Genomic DNA, 18416 nt, shown 5'->3' on the forward strand with positions numbered 1-18416 from the left:
CGTTACGTCGTTGCCCATTTACAACTGACCTGACCATTCCCAAGTGTCCCCGTCTCTCCATCACCTGCACGAGGGTCAACAGGCATTTACGTCCCGGCGTGCGTCACGTTGTCATGCTCACCGGCTTGCCGGCCTCGTGCGATGACTCACCCATCCAGAGGACGTTTTGTTACACTCGAAATAGGAGATTTTGGGCAATTATCGCGTGAAATTAGCGCACTGCCGACCAGTATTAAGCAACCGCGCTCACACCGCGCTGCTTTGTAAACAGTTTTGTGCTGAAATAATTTGTGAAATGTGAACTGCTGCTTCATTTTACAAACATTTTTTTGGGGCGAAGGCCTCTCCACGCTTTTTTTAGTCAGGACGGATGCTTGACCATACTTCACCCAGCTGGTTTGTGCTGGTTGGGCGACGGGGGCAATTCTGGACCCGTTTCAGGTATCGCTGGAGCCAGGCCCTCATGCCCACCGATTGGGTGAGCAGTACGCCAACCGCTTCGCCGTTGCTCCACTCTCACAATGATGGCAACATATTAATGAGCAGACAGTTCTTAAATATTTTTTTTGAACATTCAGGTACCGATATGCTTAAACGCATAGTATGTTGCTTGTCAACTTCAGTGTCTCAAATGTAGCAGACAGCCCCACAGTTGCAACGTTCTTACCCCGTGCCCCTTCTGGACATCTGTGAACAAAGAGCTTTATAGCTCATCGGATTCCTCCTCCAGTGTGATTCTGAAGTTCATTTGGCAGATGAATGTTCCGCGAGACATGACAAACCAGACACAGTACCCAAGGGCACACTGTTGGTCGAACGTATCTGGTTGGATCAGATATTCAGTGAGAAGGAGACAAGCATCTGTTTACCTCGCTTGTCTTTTGACATGTTTCTTCATCGACCTTGCCCCCCCCCACCCCTTCAATATCCATAGAGGTCAACTCGGTGATCTCTGGTAGTTTAATTTCCAATTGTTTTCTCTAACTCTAGGGGGGGGGGAAGACATGCTTTCCAAGATAAACAGAGCCCGAGGGCTGTAATTCCTTCCCGCTTCTCCCTGCACGGCTAGCATGCCTTATCATCCCAAAAATCTGCGCAAACACGCTCCTTTGTATAATTTGCCATCCTTGTCCCCACCCCCCCCCCCCCCGTTTTGCATGCAAAACGATATGTTTATTGTTTTCACTTATAATTTTTACATGAATTTTTTGTGCAATGTTAGAAGTCATGTGCGTTGTTTTTAGCTTCCAGTCAAAAAGTCAAGAAGTCGGCGATTTCCTGCTCAAGAGACCTTGAGGCAGTGCTCATTTCTTGTTTACACCCCTAAGGCAGAGGTGGAAATTCCACATTCTCATGTCAGTGGTGTGTCTACCCACAGGGTGAGCCAATGTTGACTGCCTCACTAAGTGGTGCTCATTTTACTGACCTAAAAAAGGGATGATGGGCTGAGTGAACACCAACCAGCAAACTGAGTTTTATCCCTGGCCACGGCTAGCATCAGAGGCGAGTGATATCTCAACCGGTTCTGGACCCACCAACCTACGCTGACCAGCATTGTGAAGTATTGTCATACAACCCCAATGACTGACATGGCAGAGTGGACCTTCATCCAGCAGCAGGTTGACAAAGGGCTGTACAATTATAATAATCACATGCAGCTTTGTGTGTGTGTTTATGGCTTGGTATCTGACATTTTCCGGAGTAACGTCATTTTTCTACATCAATGCTGCCGTCAACAGGAGGTCTTCATATTCTTCACATTTAGCATATCCCCTCCTACTTTGTTGTTGATGATATTATTAAACATCGACATCTATTTATAACAGTGGCAACCTCTTTCTCTCTCTCTCTCTCTCCCGTCCGTCGCCTTTCTCGCACGGACACGTGGCGCCGCGTGCAGACGGTGGGTTGTGACGGGATCCTGGGCTCGGACAACGTGGTGGACAAGTGCGGCGTGTGCGGAGGGGACAACACCGCCTGCAAGGTGGTCTCAGGCGTGTACAAGCGCTCGGCCACCTCCGTGGGCTACCACAAGATCCTGGAGATCCCCAAGGGCGCCATCAAGATCAACATCACCGAGATGAGCAAGAGCAGGAACTACCTCGGTGAGAGTGCCTTGCAAGCCCGCACGGGCGTCGCTACGCGGCACGTGCGACCTTCCGCACGCGCTGGTCATCCTGTTCTCCCTTGCTTCCATTGTGTACGCTCGACTCGTTGTATCTCGGGTCAAACCGTCAATCAATCACTTTCTTTTCTTAGGATGAGTCAAGAGCCTGCCCCCCCCGCCTCCCCCCCCGTGGGATCAGATGTCCCCTTTGCAAGGAGAATCGGGAAACGATTCGCATCCAGCGGGTGCCGTTGTTTGATTTTCTTCGCGTGGTTTAAATTTGCGGTGTTTCTTTTTCACTGGCTGAGGTCGGTGGATAATAATATCAGCCAAGAATTTAGGTTAGAATTCCAGCAATGCTGTGTTGAGATTTTCAGCAAAATTTCTTGAGTTTTATTTATTTTAAGTGTAGGGCAATTGTGCAGTTTTTACATATGTAAAGCACTCCAAGAAACCTTTATTCATGTGGGGGTGTGCTATAAAATAAAGATTGATTGATGAATCTGTAATTTGACCGATAGAATTTACATGCATTTTAAGCATAATCATTGCAGACCCGCCAGAAGCAACTTTAAGAGAAGTGCGAATTCCGACTTAAAATTATTCATCGTTGTGCTGCAACTGCATTCGTCGCAGTTGAACGACCACTGTGAGCAGCCTTCTTAATGATCCACGTGCTACTTAGTAACTCGATCCGTAGAGATGCCGAAAGTTACGGAACAAATGAGGCCCTTCAGCTTGGTGGGGCTCACCCTCCCGACAGTGATGAAAATTCACATCCACAGCGTTTACAACTGATTTCACAAGCTGGACTTAAATAAAACTTTGAGGCTGGCTTAAACGGACCATTTATTTTACCGTGCAAAAAAAAAACCTCATCCAAATAACCCGTTTTTAAAAAGGGAACTAAAGTTTCCAAATTGAGCGGCAATTGCATCTCTAGCCACTGCTCACAATAGCTCGAATTTTTTTTTTTAATGGTAAATGAAAGTGGGGCAGGGCTGGCTCAAGAGACATGTGGAGCCTATTTAAGACCTGGCCCCTTCTGGTGGAGCAATCGTTGTGCAATTTTGCAGGCAATGAAATGTGAACCTGGGAAGCCAATTTCTGGCACAGTTCATGAGAAAATCCGAAGTAATGAAGAACCCCCTGGAAGCAACTCTTAATTAAATGGAAACACCTGAATATGTGCCATTAGTAACTTCGGGCTTAAAGGAACATAAATATAGCTGTAAACATTACACTCAGTTTGAAAATCTTTTCCGTTCAGCAATATTATAGGCGCTTACGCCGATGATGGCAGTTTACATAATTTACGGGGAAAGGGTGAAGTGCATAATCAAAAAGCGGGGTGGGATGTTGTGTGAGCGTATATTAAACTATGTGTATAAATATGTGATCTACGCCCATGACTTGATTCACCGATTTTATTATTATATACATATGTAAACTACAGCGTAGGTTTTCACATTTGATGTGTTTTCGAGTTGTACCATGTGCTGTACCATGTGTTGTTCGATGTGATTTTTTTTATTTTATATAGCGCATGGCAAGTACGTGTAAATTATAGGTCCAGGTTTAAGTTTGTGAGCCCTGTGATGATAGCTTCGGGAGTAGCGTGCCGGCGAGCGGGCCTAGAAATATGGTCCCTTATTTGGCTTGGGTGGCCTCAGTCACTTGCACTGTTTGGGTCATCTTTCATACCGCGGATCGCCTGTAACGCCGTCCCGCTTGACGAAGAGGTGTGCACAGCGACCATTCGCTTTCTTCTGAAAGCAGCTGATCGAGCACCACAGGTTTCTTGGGAGATCAAAGCCAAGCGGAGCGTGAATTGATGTCAGTTGCTTAAACAAGCACCCAGCACCTTCAATGAAATGTCGAGCATTGTGCCGGACAACATGCGGTCCAACTCGAAAACACATCAGAGAGAGAGATAAATAAAATATACACACGTATATAAATAGCTGTTAATGGATTTTTTTGAGTTCAGTAATAATGGTTTAGAAATGCTGCATCATCATCTTCTTCTTGTTCAGTGTAGTGGCGTGCTCGTCCCTCTGCCACGGACCTCTCCAAGCGTCGGAGCAGTCGACTGCGCTGCGCCAGTAACACTGTGGAGGCAACGGCAATCAATATGTCGACGTGGAGTTTTTATTATTAAGTGTCGCTGCAGTTATGGGAGCTTTTTGTTGTTGCCCAGCTAAGATTTACACGTTCATTAGTGGGTCGTTAACAAGGCAATATACTTGGCCCTATTTCAATTTGGAATGATTTACAGAGATCCGCTACATTTGTGCATTTCGTGAATTTTGGTAATGAGCTTTAACATTTTATTTTTATTCTTTTTCTTTCCTCCCATGAGCTACAGTGACACATCGCTAATTATATTTTATATATATTCGTCACGAATGACTTATCGTGGTTGTATTAGATCATGATTTAATGTGGGGGTATGTCATGAAGTATGTGTGAGCCATCCGTTAACATTCTGAATGTTATTGTGATGCACCACGCTATTGCATATAGATCGTTACAGTTTGTTATTTTGTTAACAGAGCATGTATCGAAGCTGATCGAACATTGCAGCTGTCACACATTGACTGACGATTCCTAAGTGATATAATTTACCTGTGGACAATGACATGAGGGTTAACATTTCATCATCAACCATTATCAACCAGAGCTGGATGGAGGCCTCTCCAAGCCATTGCCATGTGTCATGGTCCTGGGATATTATAATCTGCTTAGCATCTACATATGAGTTGATTAATGTTAACATTAGCATTCGTGAACATTGGTTCAACATAGTCAGTTATTAGCTATTGCCGCCGCATAATATCCATTAGATTTTAATTACAGGACAATTAAAAGATAACATTTTGCCTTGCGCACAACGTTCGCCTGCCGCTGCATGCGAGCATGCCGTTTCAGAGAGAGGCTGAACAAATGTCCCATTGCACACAGCGTGTGAAGTGTCTGGGTGTACCCACACTTTACCCCACCGCAAAAGATTCGGCTGACCATTTCACAGCATTGCACTTATGCAGTGCTGGGCCATGGATCCAATTATAGCAGAGTTAACGATTAACTGACTGCAGACGGTTCTCTGCTGTTGCATATGTTTCTCAATGCATGACAAAGCTCTGAATGGATTAATTAGGAGTGATACTTTTTCTCATAATTGCAATATCAGTCATCCGTGTGGCATTTAGTTCAGATTAAGCATTCTTCACACGCACAAACTGGCTTTCTTTGACTGCCAGCTAGAACAAAAGCTGATACACATTGACAATCCAATCAGGTGCCTCGGCAGTAGAGCGAGAGGCCTGCAATTGGAAAGTTGCGAGTTCAAACCCTGAATGTGGCGTTGATTCAGCCCATCATCCCTCTCTGGCCGATACAAAATAAGTACCAATTTGTTGGCAAGTCTACGGTGCCTGTCTCATGGATAGACTCGTCATTGGAATGTGGAATTTCCACCACTGGCTCAGGGCGGTAAATGGGAGACAAGCACCACCTCATTCTCTTTGTTTTTTTTTCAGTAAAGTCACGTAGGTGAAAAATAAATAAATGCTTTTTTTTTAGCGACGTGACTTTACAGAAAAAACCCAAAGAGTATGAATCCTTGCAGTCACGAAAACTTCAAATCCACCACCTCATTGCTCATTTGAGCTGCACATTTATTTGACTTCACTAAATTGGCCTGGCATGAACTCTATTGTCAAGTCCAAGTGACGTCTTGGGATAGCCAGTTTGCGACATTGTTTCCAATACTGCAAGTATTACGCGATACCAAGATCATGGGGAACATTTTTCGTAGTTTGTTGTCCTTCCTCCCGCACCTCCGATTAGCACGGTAGGCTACGTACGGTGCCAAAGAAGTTCAACGTACACACAGTACAACAATGCCTTGTAATGCCATTATCAAATTCACTCACTGTTCAAAAGCAAGATAGTGTTTATGCATGTATGTATCCTGCAATTCAGAGAAATAGCTCCTATCTGGTATATACATACTGCATGGCTATTCATATCAGTGGGTGATGTATTTATGCAGCAATATTACGGCAAGACCCACCAACAGGTATAGTGTATTGCATTGGGAAAGTTAAATAGGTATTGCGGTTCAGAGTACCACCGCTCGCAATAATTTTAAATCTAAAATAGAACAGATGGACTGATGGAGTGTGAGAGGCAGAAGCATGGAGATGAACGAGACGGCACTTTCGTGATAGATGGGATGCGATGATAGCCAACAATAGAGGACTGCTGCTGCTGCTGTAAGTTCTTGGGACCCAGCGGTCTCTGTAATGAGGCTGGACAGGAAGGCGATACCGATGTTGGCCATATTCTACTCTTGAGCGAGACAAACAAAATCGAATGTCGCACGGCGACCGAGAACACGACCTTGATAGAAACATCGTCGAAAAAGAACCATGTCAGAAAATTGATTGGTATGCAGGTGTTGACCTTAGATGTCCCGCCGGCTACATGCGAGCAGACGCTGATGAATATGACAACGTAAGGAGTGTGGCTCCTCTAGCTGTTGTTTTGTCCGCACGCTTTTAATTTGAGGGATCAGACTCTGTCGACCTAAACTCCGATGGGGTGGCCTCGGGAGCCCGTGACCTTCGCTTGTGTTTGAACGAGATCAATGGCTTTATTTTGCCTTTTTGGACAAAGCCCTCATCCCCAGGAGCTTTGCGATCTATGTATAATAATAACAAGTTTGTTTTGTGAGTCTTAAGTATTTTTTCCCCCTGTTTAAATCTTTTAATACATTTTCAAATTCCTAGTCACTTAAATAAGCAGTTAGTTCTCTAACTGCTGATTTAGTTCTCTGCGCATTTGGTTTATAACAACTGTGCGGCACTTTGTAGTTTGGTAACGATTTTTTTTGTCTTCGTTGAATTCATGAACAGTTATTATTTGGGTCTCAAAAAAAGTTAAACATTATATACACGGTACAAAAAGGGTCGTCCAACAGTCGATGAAATTGCTCATTAGGAAAGCCGCTTGGTATTTATGTGTTTGGAAAATTAATGTTGGCATTGAGTGTCTTGAGGAGCAGCGGGATGGCGAGAGATCAGATGACTGATTGCACTTTGCGAGGAGGTGCTGAGTGTGGATGGACTGGATTAGGGAGAGGTGCCAAGTACTGAACTGAGTTCATGGGAAAGGGCTTGCTCTTGGCTTCTCAGTTAACCTCCTGTCATGCCCTGCGCTCTGACTCCTATATCAGGTGGAATTATTAACACTGCCACCAGCAGCCCCCTCTGTGCCTTTCGCCACTCTGTATTGCCAAGGCTGTTCGTTGAAGTCCGGAGTATTAGCGCTGTAGAGCAGGCAACAACGCAACGTTTCGTCGGTTGAAATCGATTTTTTATGCGCTCGACACATCCATCCGATTGTGCGCTTGAGAATCGATTATTTTATCGTGGAATGTGTTGTGCGTGACTGGTTTACGTAAACTCTACAGCCGCGGGGCACATTACATTGAGTGTAATGGCAAAAAGATAATTTCCCGAGTCGGACCAAGTCATTGAATTGTGATGGGTGGAGGGAGGTAAATCGTTACTTCCTTAGTTGGAGTGCAGTGCATGGCTTATGCATTCACAAGAGGAGTCAAGACAGTTTTTGCAATGAGGCATTAAAAGTGTGCGCCTGCTCCCGCATGCATTGTTTCATTTATTTTTTGCAGGCTTGACGATTCATGCACATTTTATATTCCATGGCTAATGTGTAAAGACGGAGATTGAAAACCCACCTAAATATCCTGGCATCGCTTTCTCTTTGGAGTTTCATTCCTAAACGATTGAAGACGACAGAGACAGCAGGGGCTTGCGAAGCCACAGCACTGCCGTCATTCTCACAAACATTAATCGGTAACACGTGCTTAATGCGTTTTGACTGTATTTTATATAACACATAGTGTCATCTAGACGGAACAGATACATATTTTTCTAGAAATGCTTTGCTTTCTTCTCTCTCTCTCTCTTTCCTTGTGTTAGCGTTCAAAAATTCCTCGCTGGAAAAACTGGCATTAAGTCAATTTTGCACAAAAAAACACTTGTCAGCTGTCTTGAATGCCTTCCTTGAAATACTTTGCACATAAAGAGCTCAACATTTTTTTTTCACTTTTGGGGAGGTGGCTGCTGCCGCTGCTGGCTGGAGCAAGCGGACAGGGAATGGGTGACCTTCTGCTTGCTGTACCCCCCCCCTTCGCCCCCCCCCCCACCAGCCCCTCAACAAACCTACGGAATGTCCACCTGCTGTGCATTCACATTCACACCATCGGCTCCTGGTGCAGTGCAGTCCGGTGTAAAGCTCTGCCAAGATTTATCTACTGTCTGCCACCATTACAGCTGTCCCCTGACAGGGCTAACCAGTGTCACTGCACGACAGCCACAGCTCCGTCAGTGTGGGGGGGGGTTCGTGTTCGTCTTCACTTTTAAACAGCTGTTCAGTGACAGGGCTAACTGGTGGTGGCCCGACTGACAGACACAGCTCCGAGCATTTCGTCTAAGCTTTTTTGTTGGATGGCTTGACGGCAAAAGAGACAAAGCCGGAGCAGGGCGAGGGTGAAGGGCCCATCCATCACTTGTCACGCCGCCACGGCCGTGCTGAGCCACTCGCAGCGTGGCCCCCTCTCGTCACGCCGAAGGTCACCGCAAGCCCCCCCCCCCCCCCCCCACCGGGGTGCTTCCATTGCGTCCCGCAGCACTGACAAATTCAGTCATTGAAAGCGGGGCGGCTCTCGGCACGCGTGAGCGAGACGGCCGTCCGGAATTGTGCGCCGAGTCGCATTCTTTTTGCTGAAGGCTGGCAGTGCTGTGTCGTGGCCGTGCTACGATTCCAGATGGGGTGGTGGGGTTTTTTTTCCTTCCACAATGGACTGCTGTTCGCTTTAGCCCTGTGAATAATCTCCCGTTATTTTTTAAAGCCGCCGTTTTCTCAGGCTTCTTAAAAGGCTCTGCTGACGTGTCGCCATCTCACGCGCGTCCGCAATGCATTTGCGGCGCGGGACGCACCTGATCTTTATAACTCATAGGCTCAGCGGCAGTGGAAACAAAGCCGGGAAAAAAAACCCCACGGTGTTGACCTTTGACCCCACCGCCATAAGGCCACAGGCCGCTCGGCGAGGGGTCCTTTTTGGTACCGTATAATAAATGCGAACGGGGGTCATGTCCATCTGCCTTATTAATGTCCAGCCGCATGCATCGTTTGCTTTTTCCAGTGCCTCTTTTTCGGTTGTTTGCACAAGCAGATCCATGGCTGCGTGGAGTGACCATCCATCAAAGTGCCAACGTGGGTCCTTAGAACGTGCAGTGTTTGTGCCCGCCAGCTTTTGTGTGGGATGCTTCAATAGACCTGAGAACTTCATTCATAGTGCCTTGGAGATGTAACATTGTTCCACAGCTGGTAATCCTGGGTGCATCTGAAAGGAGATACCCGTTGCTTTGACCGATGAAGGTCACAGTCATTAAGCGACCTGTTATATGGCATGCAGGGAAAATTGATTGCCTCTTGGAAGTGCATATGTGGACTTCTACTGAGCTCGGTTATAAGGGATCTAGAGGTTGGATTTTTTCTCGCGTGCTGAATCGAGGTATTGCTTCCCTTGAGCAAACGCACCGACAGAATTTTGTCAAGTCATAATGCGGCGCGTGTGTTTGAGCGCTCTAATGCATACTTTGCTTGCATTACCTTTTCTGCCAGCCCTGAGGAGTCACGCTGGACAGTCCATCATTAACGGGAACTGGGCCATCGACCGGCCAGGAAAATACGAGGCCGCGGGGACGATGTTTATGTACAAACGACCGAACGAGATTAGCAGCACCGCCGGTGAATCCTTCATCGCCGACGGGCCAACGACTGACGTGCTGGACGTCTTTGTAAGTTGCATTCGTTTGTGTTATACAGGGTGCTTCAAAAATATGTTCACACTTACGTGGGATGATCGTTTTTAACGGAAAAAGAACAGATAATACGCTGTAACATAACTAATGTATGTTAATAGCTTCAAAAAAGAGCCACCACTTGTTCACTGTCATTGTCAACACGTGCCTGGAATCTTCTCCAGGTGGTCTCCAGAGCCCGGAGGCACATTTGTCGTGGTATTGTTGCAAAGTCTCAGAAGTGTTAACATATTTTTTAAGCACCCTGTATTTGTTCGTCTGTACGTATGTTGAACTTCTTCTGCACCGTACGTAACCAACCGTGCTAATCGTGGTGTGGTTTTTATCCAGTGTGCTCTGGTTCCCTCCCACACACTTTTAAAAAAATGATTTGTGGGTGCATTAATTCATCGCATAGCCTGCTGATTCAAGTGACTTATGATTGATGCGTGTTTCCGGTTCATTCCACCGCATCTTTTGACTTCGTCTTTCAGTTAAGATTGGATATATTTTTGTCATTACGGGAAATTTAACTACTGTTTATATGGATATTGCAATGCAGATTATCGGAAAGGCCAGATGTAACTTTTGCAGATTTACTCGTTATGCCCTAAGGTACACTTGCAGCGATTTGCCTGGACGGACTCATGTTCCTTGTAAAACGACGTGTTCGTTTAACCGTATCACAATACAGAGAGGGCACTTTGCATTGCACCATGATCGTGTGGGTGCATACGCCCATTTCAATGTTTTATTTTGTGCCGTAAATGTACGTTGTAAAATGTTTTAAAAAGCAAACAATCCCTGAAGAGGGCACTTTTATAATTGCCGATGCTCCGCTATGCTCTACTTGTGTTTACGTAAGCCACAAACAGAGATCCACAAAACATTTCTCTGGCTCCCAACCAAATGCCAAGACGTCGCTCAGACTAAACGGCAGGATGCTTACACAAGCAAGCGCTTCTGCAGTCACAGGATGAGCGGTGTTTATAGACGCTTCGTATGCTATGTGGTTTGTAATTGTGCTGCTCCACTTCAACAGATGATCTACCAGCAGTCGAACCCCGGGGTTCACTTCGAGTACGTACTGCCTTCAGATAATGTGGTGAGCAGCCAGCTGGACCCGAATCCGCCCAATCACAATTTGGGTGAGCACGCCAGCACTTATAAACTTCCCATAAGCAGTTAATTATAAATATATATATGTTCTGGGGGCGGGAGGAGGGGGGCTTGCAACGGCGGTAAGGATGACGAAAAATGCAAAGAGTCATAATCTTGGCACGCGGGCTCTCACTGTACAGAATGTGGATATATTTTCGTAACATTTGGATTTTAACAGTGTCATTTGGCATGACTTTTGTGATGTTTTTTTGTTGCAATAGCATTTTACATGTCACTAAAATAGGAAGTTACTGGGGGAGCGGTAGCGCATTAGTTAGAGCACCACACTGAATCTGTCGACCAGAGTTTGATTTCCGGCCGCGGCTAACAACAGTTGTGCGTGATATCTGAACCGACCTACGCTGACTGGCATGTATGATCAAACAACACCCACAAATGATGCAGTGATGCAGTGTGGAGTGGCCTTCATCCAGCAGTGAATTGACAAAGGGCTGTACAGTACAGTGAGGGAAAATAGTATTTGATCCCCTGCTGATTTTGTACGTTTGCCCACTGACAAAGAAATGATCAGTCTATAATTTTAATGGTAGGTTTATTTGAACAGTGAGAGACAGAATAACAACAAAAAAATCCAAAAAAACGCATGTCAAAAATGTTATAAATTGATTTGCATTTTAATGAAGAAAATAAGTATTTGACCCCCTCTCAATCAGAAAGATTTCTGGCTCCCAGGTGTCGTTTATGCAGGTAACGAGCTGAGATTAGGAGCACACTCTTAAAGAGAGTACTCCTAATCTCAGTTTGTTACCTGTATAAAAGACACCTGTTCACAGAAGCAATCAATCAGATTCCAAACTCTCCACCATGGCCAAGACCAAAGAGCTCTCCAAGGATGTCAGGGACAAGATTGTAGACCTACACAAGGCTGGAATGGGCTACAAGACCATCGCCAAGCAGCTTGGTGAGAAGGTGACAACAGTTGGTGCGATTATTCGCAAATGGAAGAAACACAAAAGAACTGTCAATCTCCCTCGGTCTGGGGCTCCATGCAAGATCTAACCTCGTGGAGTTGCAATGATCATGAGAACGGTGAGGAATCAGCCCAGAACTACACGGGAGGATCTTGTCAATGATCTCAAGGCAGCTGGGACCATAGTCACCAAGAAAACAGTTGGTAACACACTACGCCGTGAACGACTGAAATCCTGCAGCGCTCGCAAGGTCCCCCTGCTCAAGAAAGCATATATACATGCCCGTCTGAAGTTTGCCAATGAACATCTGAATGATTCAGAGGACAACTGGGTGAAAGTGTTGTGGTCAGATGAGACCAAAATGGAGCTCTTTGGCATCAACTCAACTCGCCATGTTTGGAGGAGGAGGAATGCTGCCTATGACCGCAAGAACACCATCCCCATTATGCTTTGGGGGTGTTTTTCTGCTAAGGGGACAGGACAACTTCACCGCATCAAAGGGACGATGGGCGGGGCCATGTACCGTCAAATATTGGGTGAGAACCTCCTTCCCTCAGCCAGGGCATTGAAAATGGGTCGTGGATGGGTATTCCAGCATGACAATGACCCAAAACACACGGCCAAGGCAACAAAGGAGTGGCTCAAGAAGAAGCACATTAAGGTCCTGGAGTGGCCTAGCCAGTCTCCAGACCTTAATCCCATAGAAAATCTGTGGAGGGAGCTGAAGGTTCGAGTTGCCAAACGTCAGCCTCGAAACCTTAATGACTTGGAGAAGATCTGCAAAGAGGAGTGGGAGAAAATCCCTCCTGAGATGTGTGCAAACCTGGTGGCCAACTGCAAGAAACGTCTGACCTCTGTGATTGCCAACAAGGGTTTTGACACCAAGTACTAAGTCATGTTTTGCAGAGGGGTCAAATACTTATTTCCCTCATTAAAATGCAAATCAATTTATAATATTTTTGATATGCGTTTTTATGGATTTTGTTGTTGTTATTCTGTCTCTCACTGTTCAAATAAACCTACCATTAAAATCATAGACTGATCATTTCTTTGTCAGTGGGCAAACGTACACAATCAGCAGGGGATCAAATATTTTTTTCCCTCACTATATATCGAACAAATACGGTGACTACATCGTACACTTTCAGATGTGCTTCTGTGGCCGTCTGGAACGCTCTTCCTTCCAAAATTAGGAAGCCACTGAGGCTATGCACTTTTAAATCATGTAGATTCAAAATGCTTTTCTTTAGAACTGCTTTTTGTGTTTAGTTTGTTGTCCTTCCCCCGCACATTAAATTAGCACAATTGGCTACATATGGATTTGAAAGAAGTTCAACATAGTTATTACTAATTTGTCCTAGTAGGGTCACATTGGTAATAGCATAAGTAAGTCATACTGGATAAGATTCATTTAAGTACATCAGAGTACCAGTGTTTAACATATATACACTAATGCAGTAATTATTTTAAATCTATGGCTTGACAAAACTTTTAAGAGACGTGTTTTATAAGCTGTTATCGTGAAGAATATAAATTACATTGTTACATAATAACCTGCAATATAATTTCATGTTAAAAAAGAGTATCACTTCAACCACTTAATATAACACATTTCATAACGTCTCATTTTCTGTACGGTAATTGATTTGCTGTAATTGAAGATACTCTCTGACTTGACCCCTAGCAAAATTGAGGTCGGCGTGAAATGTGCCATATTCATGCGATGCTGCATGATTTCGCTTTGCTTCGTCTGTTTGCACGTAAAACCCATTTAACCAATTGCCACTGCAAGCGGGTTGACTTTGCATGTCTACGAACGATGTTGGCATGGCAGAGGAGGCGTACAACGGGCAGCTTTCGGGCTCAGCCATTGGAGGAGGAGGAGGAGGAGGCACCGGCGGCAGAGGAGGGCACTCGACCGTTACCCACACTGCAACGGACCCTGCGGGCAGTCACCTGGGACCTGGGCAGCCTGGCGTGCCACCTGCGTCTCCCTGGCTCCGTGACTATAACTGGAAGAGGGTGGGCACCACGGAATGCTCTTCCACCTGCGGCAGAGGTGAGCCGTCCCACCCAGAAATTTGATTTCAGACGGATTTGTCCGGGTCGACAACCCAGAATTTATTTATTTTCCGCCGGGCACACCACATTTGGTACACATTTCTCCCCTAGAGCTGAGGCTGCTCGTGAGCGTGCCAGCGATTCCTCCAGTCTTACAAGCGACCAAGAAAATATTCAGTTAGAAATAATGGCCTGGTTTCACCCGTGCTGAACACAGTAAAGGCAGCCCTTATGTTCGAGTAATACATTTGCACAAATCACCCACATGGCCCCAAGGCTACACGTGTGGAATGGCTGTTTTTTCCATCGGTGGTGTTATTATTATTATACCAAGTAATCCTCGGATTGATTCCAGGTGAAAGGATATTTTAAAGTACTGAGTACAAATAAAGTAATAAATATCTCACAATATTCGTCATCAACACTGCATTATAATCCGCCTATTCCAACATATTTCTGCATGAAGACAAATGTGAGGCATGTTTTATGTTTGCTTGTGGACCACTGAAATTTTTTTTTCTTATTCGTACAAATACATTTTTTTTCAATAGAAATGTTTTGCACAGTTATAAATGAATTATAACTATGATGATTTGCAGCTTTTTTGCAGATTAAGGTCTTCCCCGTGGCATGTCATTCATGGGGGTTGTTGCAGCGTCGTACAAACATACACACTTCGAAAATAGAGTAATTCTTTATTCATCATCAGCCTTGATTTATCTACTGCTGGATGAAATCCTCCCAAAGCCATTGCCGTCCCTCATCGGCGCGCAATACAACAATTTAACCAGCTTCGCATAAGCTGATTTCACTGATAAAAATGTTTCCCTTCAAATGTATAAAAGGCGAAGATCTGAGTTCAATTCCCGGTCACGAATAACGTCAGTGGCAGGCGATAGCGCAACCAGTCCTGGGTTTCACATTTCACAACCCACACTGACCGGCGTGGTGAAGTATGGTCAAACGACCCCCATGACCAACACGGCGTGAAGGAGGCCTTCATCCAGCAGTGGATTGAGAAAGGGCTCTAAATCGTTGTTTTACTATTACTACTACTCCTACACAAATGCAGGTTTGTAGAAAATGCAGACAGAAATGCTATTCACCACTGGTCGCTTGTATAAGCACATTGTTAAGCACGTGTTTTAAAAAGGGATGCTTTCTCGTCTGGAATGTACGGTATGTAAACGCATAGCATGATCATCGCAAAAACGTACACAGCTATGCGAAAACTATTTCTACTTATGGTTAAAACAATGACAGTTAATAGTAAGCACACCACAGTATTTAGAGAACATTATTATCAACAGCTGTTTACTTTGCTGTGCACGTGTGGTGTCTGCGGACGTCCACGATTGCCCCACTCGCGTACCCATCGCTCCCTGACCCCTTGACCCTCTTGGACTCTCTGCCCTTGACTCTCTGCTGCTGCTGACCTCACACGCCGTGCCGACGTGAGCTGCCCCGATGCAATATTTTAAATCAAACGCCCTACTTGTTTCAAATCCATTTATTGGGTTTCTATGTATTAGATTAAAATTTTATTTGCAAAATCGATGGGGTCACCTTACACGTGATTTTCCAAAAACAGAACCTTTTTGTGATAACGATGAAAATGCTTAAGTTATTTCATATTTTATTAAATAAATGCCTTCAGGATGTACAACCATGTATCATTTGGTTGGTAACCAGGAGGTCTTGGGTTCGATCCCGACCCTGACGCCCGCTGTATATTTGGAGTTTGCGTGTCTCTCTCTCTCTCTCTCACCGTGGTCAGGTGGATTTCACTGCAGGTCATCCGGTTTTTACGCTTCACATTTAGAATCAACAACATGCTTTTAGAGTATTTGGCCTCTACACATTTCCACGCGATGAGCCACTTCATTGAGCTATCATTTGTGGGCAGCCAAGTCGCTTCTGAAAAAAGAGCTACATAACTCAGCGGGGCCTTACCTGGTAAAATTAAAATAAAATTATGGAAATGGCAAAGCCTTCGGGTGGCGCTCATCTAGCAGTACTATTGACCGTGGCTGACCGATGATAGAGAACCCCAGCGACCATTTTGCTTCCCCCCCCCCCCCCACCGCAGGCAAACAGCTGCCGGTGTTCCGCTGTGTGAGGCGCACCACCCAGGAGGAGGTGTCCGACACCAACTGCGACTCGTCGTCACGGCCACCTGAAGAGGAGGAGGCCTGTAACGTTCAGCCTTGCCCCGCATTGTGAGAGCCCCCCCCATCCCCACCCCCTGTCTCCCTCCATTGAACGGTCACCATTCGGTCGTGGTGCCAGTGACGATGATGATGATGATGATGCCGCGTCAGTTGAACGTCAATTGACATTGCTCACGAGAAGGTATATTGTACGCGTTCCTAACCCAAAAAGCCTTTATTATAATATTGGTCGCGAAAGCTTCCGTGTTAGATTTATTAATGTTTAATTCGCACCCTCACGAGATACGTGCGTTCTGTCGTGTTTCTAAGAATCGACGGTTTGTGGATGTTGTACGTGACGGGTTCAACGTCATCCCTGCAGCCACTAGAGGCACTATCATTCATACCGATTCCAAAACAAATAATTGATTACTCACGTGAAGTGTGACCCTGAATGGAGCAACATCTGGCAGGTGCGGTGGGGGTGAGGGGAGATGGGGGGCGGGGAGTGGATGTTTCCACCCGTTCCACAGAGTAGATTGTGGTTCGTTATAATTGCTGTTCCAGGCCTCCGTCTGGGTGGTGCACCTCAACACAGCAGTTACCGCAGTGTGACAAAAATGAAATTATGGAATTGAACCATGACCCTGAATTGCAACAATTCATCAAATCGCCTAGGCGCCAGGGTTGAATAGCTCATCTTCCCACCCTGACTGTTCAGTGCGCAACAGCGGTCAACAGTGTTTTTTATTTACAATGTTTTTTTATGTTGTCACCTTCGTGCCAGCTCACCACAAATCAGCAGCAAAAATGAGCACAAAGTATGCCTTCAGGCGTCTTTCTATCATTTTCTGGTTCAGCCAATGGTCCCGTTAACTGCCAGGCCAGGCCCCTAAAATCCCACGGTAGTTCTCAAGTTCTGACTGCCCCAATCATAATTTACAACTTTACAGAAATCTATTTTTTTTACATCACATCTGCTTCGGATCAGACTTCCTCTAGAAGGAAATACTCTGGATTAAACTGAAGTGTATTTTGTGGTCGTAATTTTTCTCTATGAAACATAAGCAGCATGTATGTCATATATCATTGTTTAGCATAGCAAGTTTCATCAACACAAGCCTTCGCGATTACATTTTAAAGTTGCTTGATTTGTATGTCTAGCTGTACACAATATCTGGTTAATGTTCTACGTATTTACACGAATGAATAACAAATCTGTGCGAAAGTTTTTTTTGTATAAGTACAGCTGTCTCTCGGGATCTGGGAGAATTGTGAATAAAATGTCTATTTGTATCACAAAGCCAGAGTGGGTAATTAATTTCAACAACTGCAACTTGGCGTTTTTATAGCTTACAGCCTTACAAAACAAGATTATAGTGGGAGGTCTCTCCATCTCTGCTGCTGTTCTCGAGTCTGGATTTTTCTCCTGCTGGCCATCGTTGCTGGTGACTCCGTGCCCTTGTTCATGTTCAGGCTCACTATTCCGTTATTCTCTGCTTATAAATAACTATTTCTGGTCTTTAAAATATATATATTCAGCATAACTACAGACCTCCTTTTTCCCTGGACTGCTCATATCCCACTGTTTTGCACAGGCTCTTGAGACACGGTTGTTGACAGACGCTCTATAATGATAGTTGTATGCGAATGCCTTTGACCAAATCTCCCAGAATATTCCCAACCTCATCAGATTTTTCAGGATAGTGCTACGCAGGGTTGAGCTGGGATAGTGCTGAGATGGGCGATCACCACGCATTAACAAAAAAACAGGTGTTGTAGGCTGCAGCAGGGCTCCGTTGTTAACAGGGGGCAGTGTAGCAACATTGTTTGTTATACGGTACTATGCTCCAATGTCTATGCTCTCCATCTTTGCCGACCCGCACTGCTCAACGTAGTGAAGTATGGTCAAACAACCACGACCTCTCATAGCTTGCCCTCTCGTTGTTTGGCCTCTCACGGCCGGGTGGAACCCCTGCCCCGTGCGGAATGTCACATGACCCTGGCCTATCCCCGCATCTCTGATTAACATGGTTGGCTACGTACGGTGAAACAAAAACTTCAACATACATACACGACAGCTTGTACAGCTTGGGGAGTATCTCAT

At 45.3% G+C, this 18416-nt stretch overlaps 1 protein-coding gene across 2 annotated transcripts in view; it reads left to right on the forward strand.

Moving 5' to 3' along the window:
- THSD4 (thrombospondin type 1 domain containing 4) overlaps positions 1–18416 on the forward strand; it is a 150184-nt gene that overhangs the window by 120671 nt on the left and 11097 nt on the right. For both annotated transcript variants that reach the window (XM_078854878.1, XM_078854879.1), the window contains 5 exons: positions 1901–2105; positions 9827–10002; positions 11048–11153; positions 13933–14157; positions 16249–16378. In XM_078854878.1, coding sequence (XP_078711004.1) covers positions 1901–2105; positions 9827–10002; positions 11048–11153; positions 13933–14157; positions 16249–16378 — 842 coding nt within the window. The remainder of the gene's footprint in view (positions 1–1900; positions 2106–9826; positions 10003–11047; positions 11154–13932; positions 14158–16248; positions 16379–18416) is intronic.

The sequence above is a fragment of the Lampetra fluviatilis genome, chromosome 3, assembly GCF_964198595.1.
Source record: "Lampetra fluviatilis chromosome 3, kcLamFluv1.1, whole genome shotgun sequence".
In the NCBI taxonomy this organism is placed as follows: Eukaryota; Metazoa; Chordata; class Hyperoartia; order Petromyzontiformes; family Petromyzontidae; genus Lampetra; species Lampetra fluviatilis.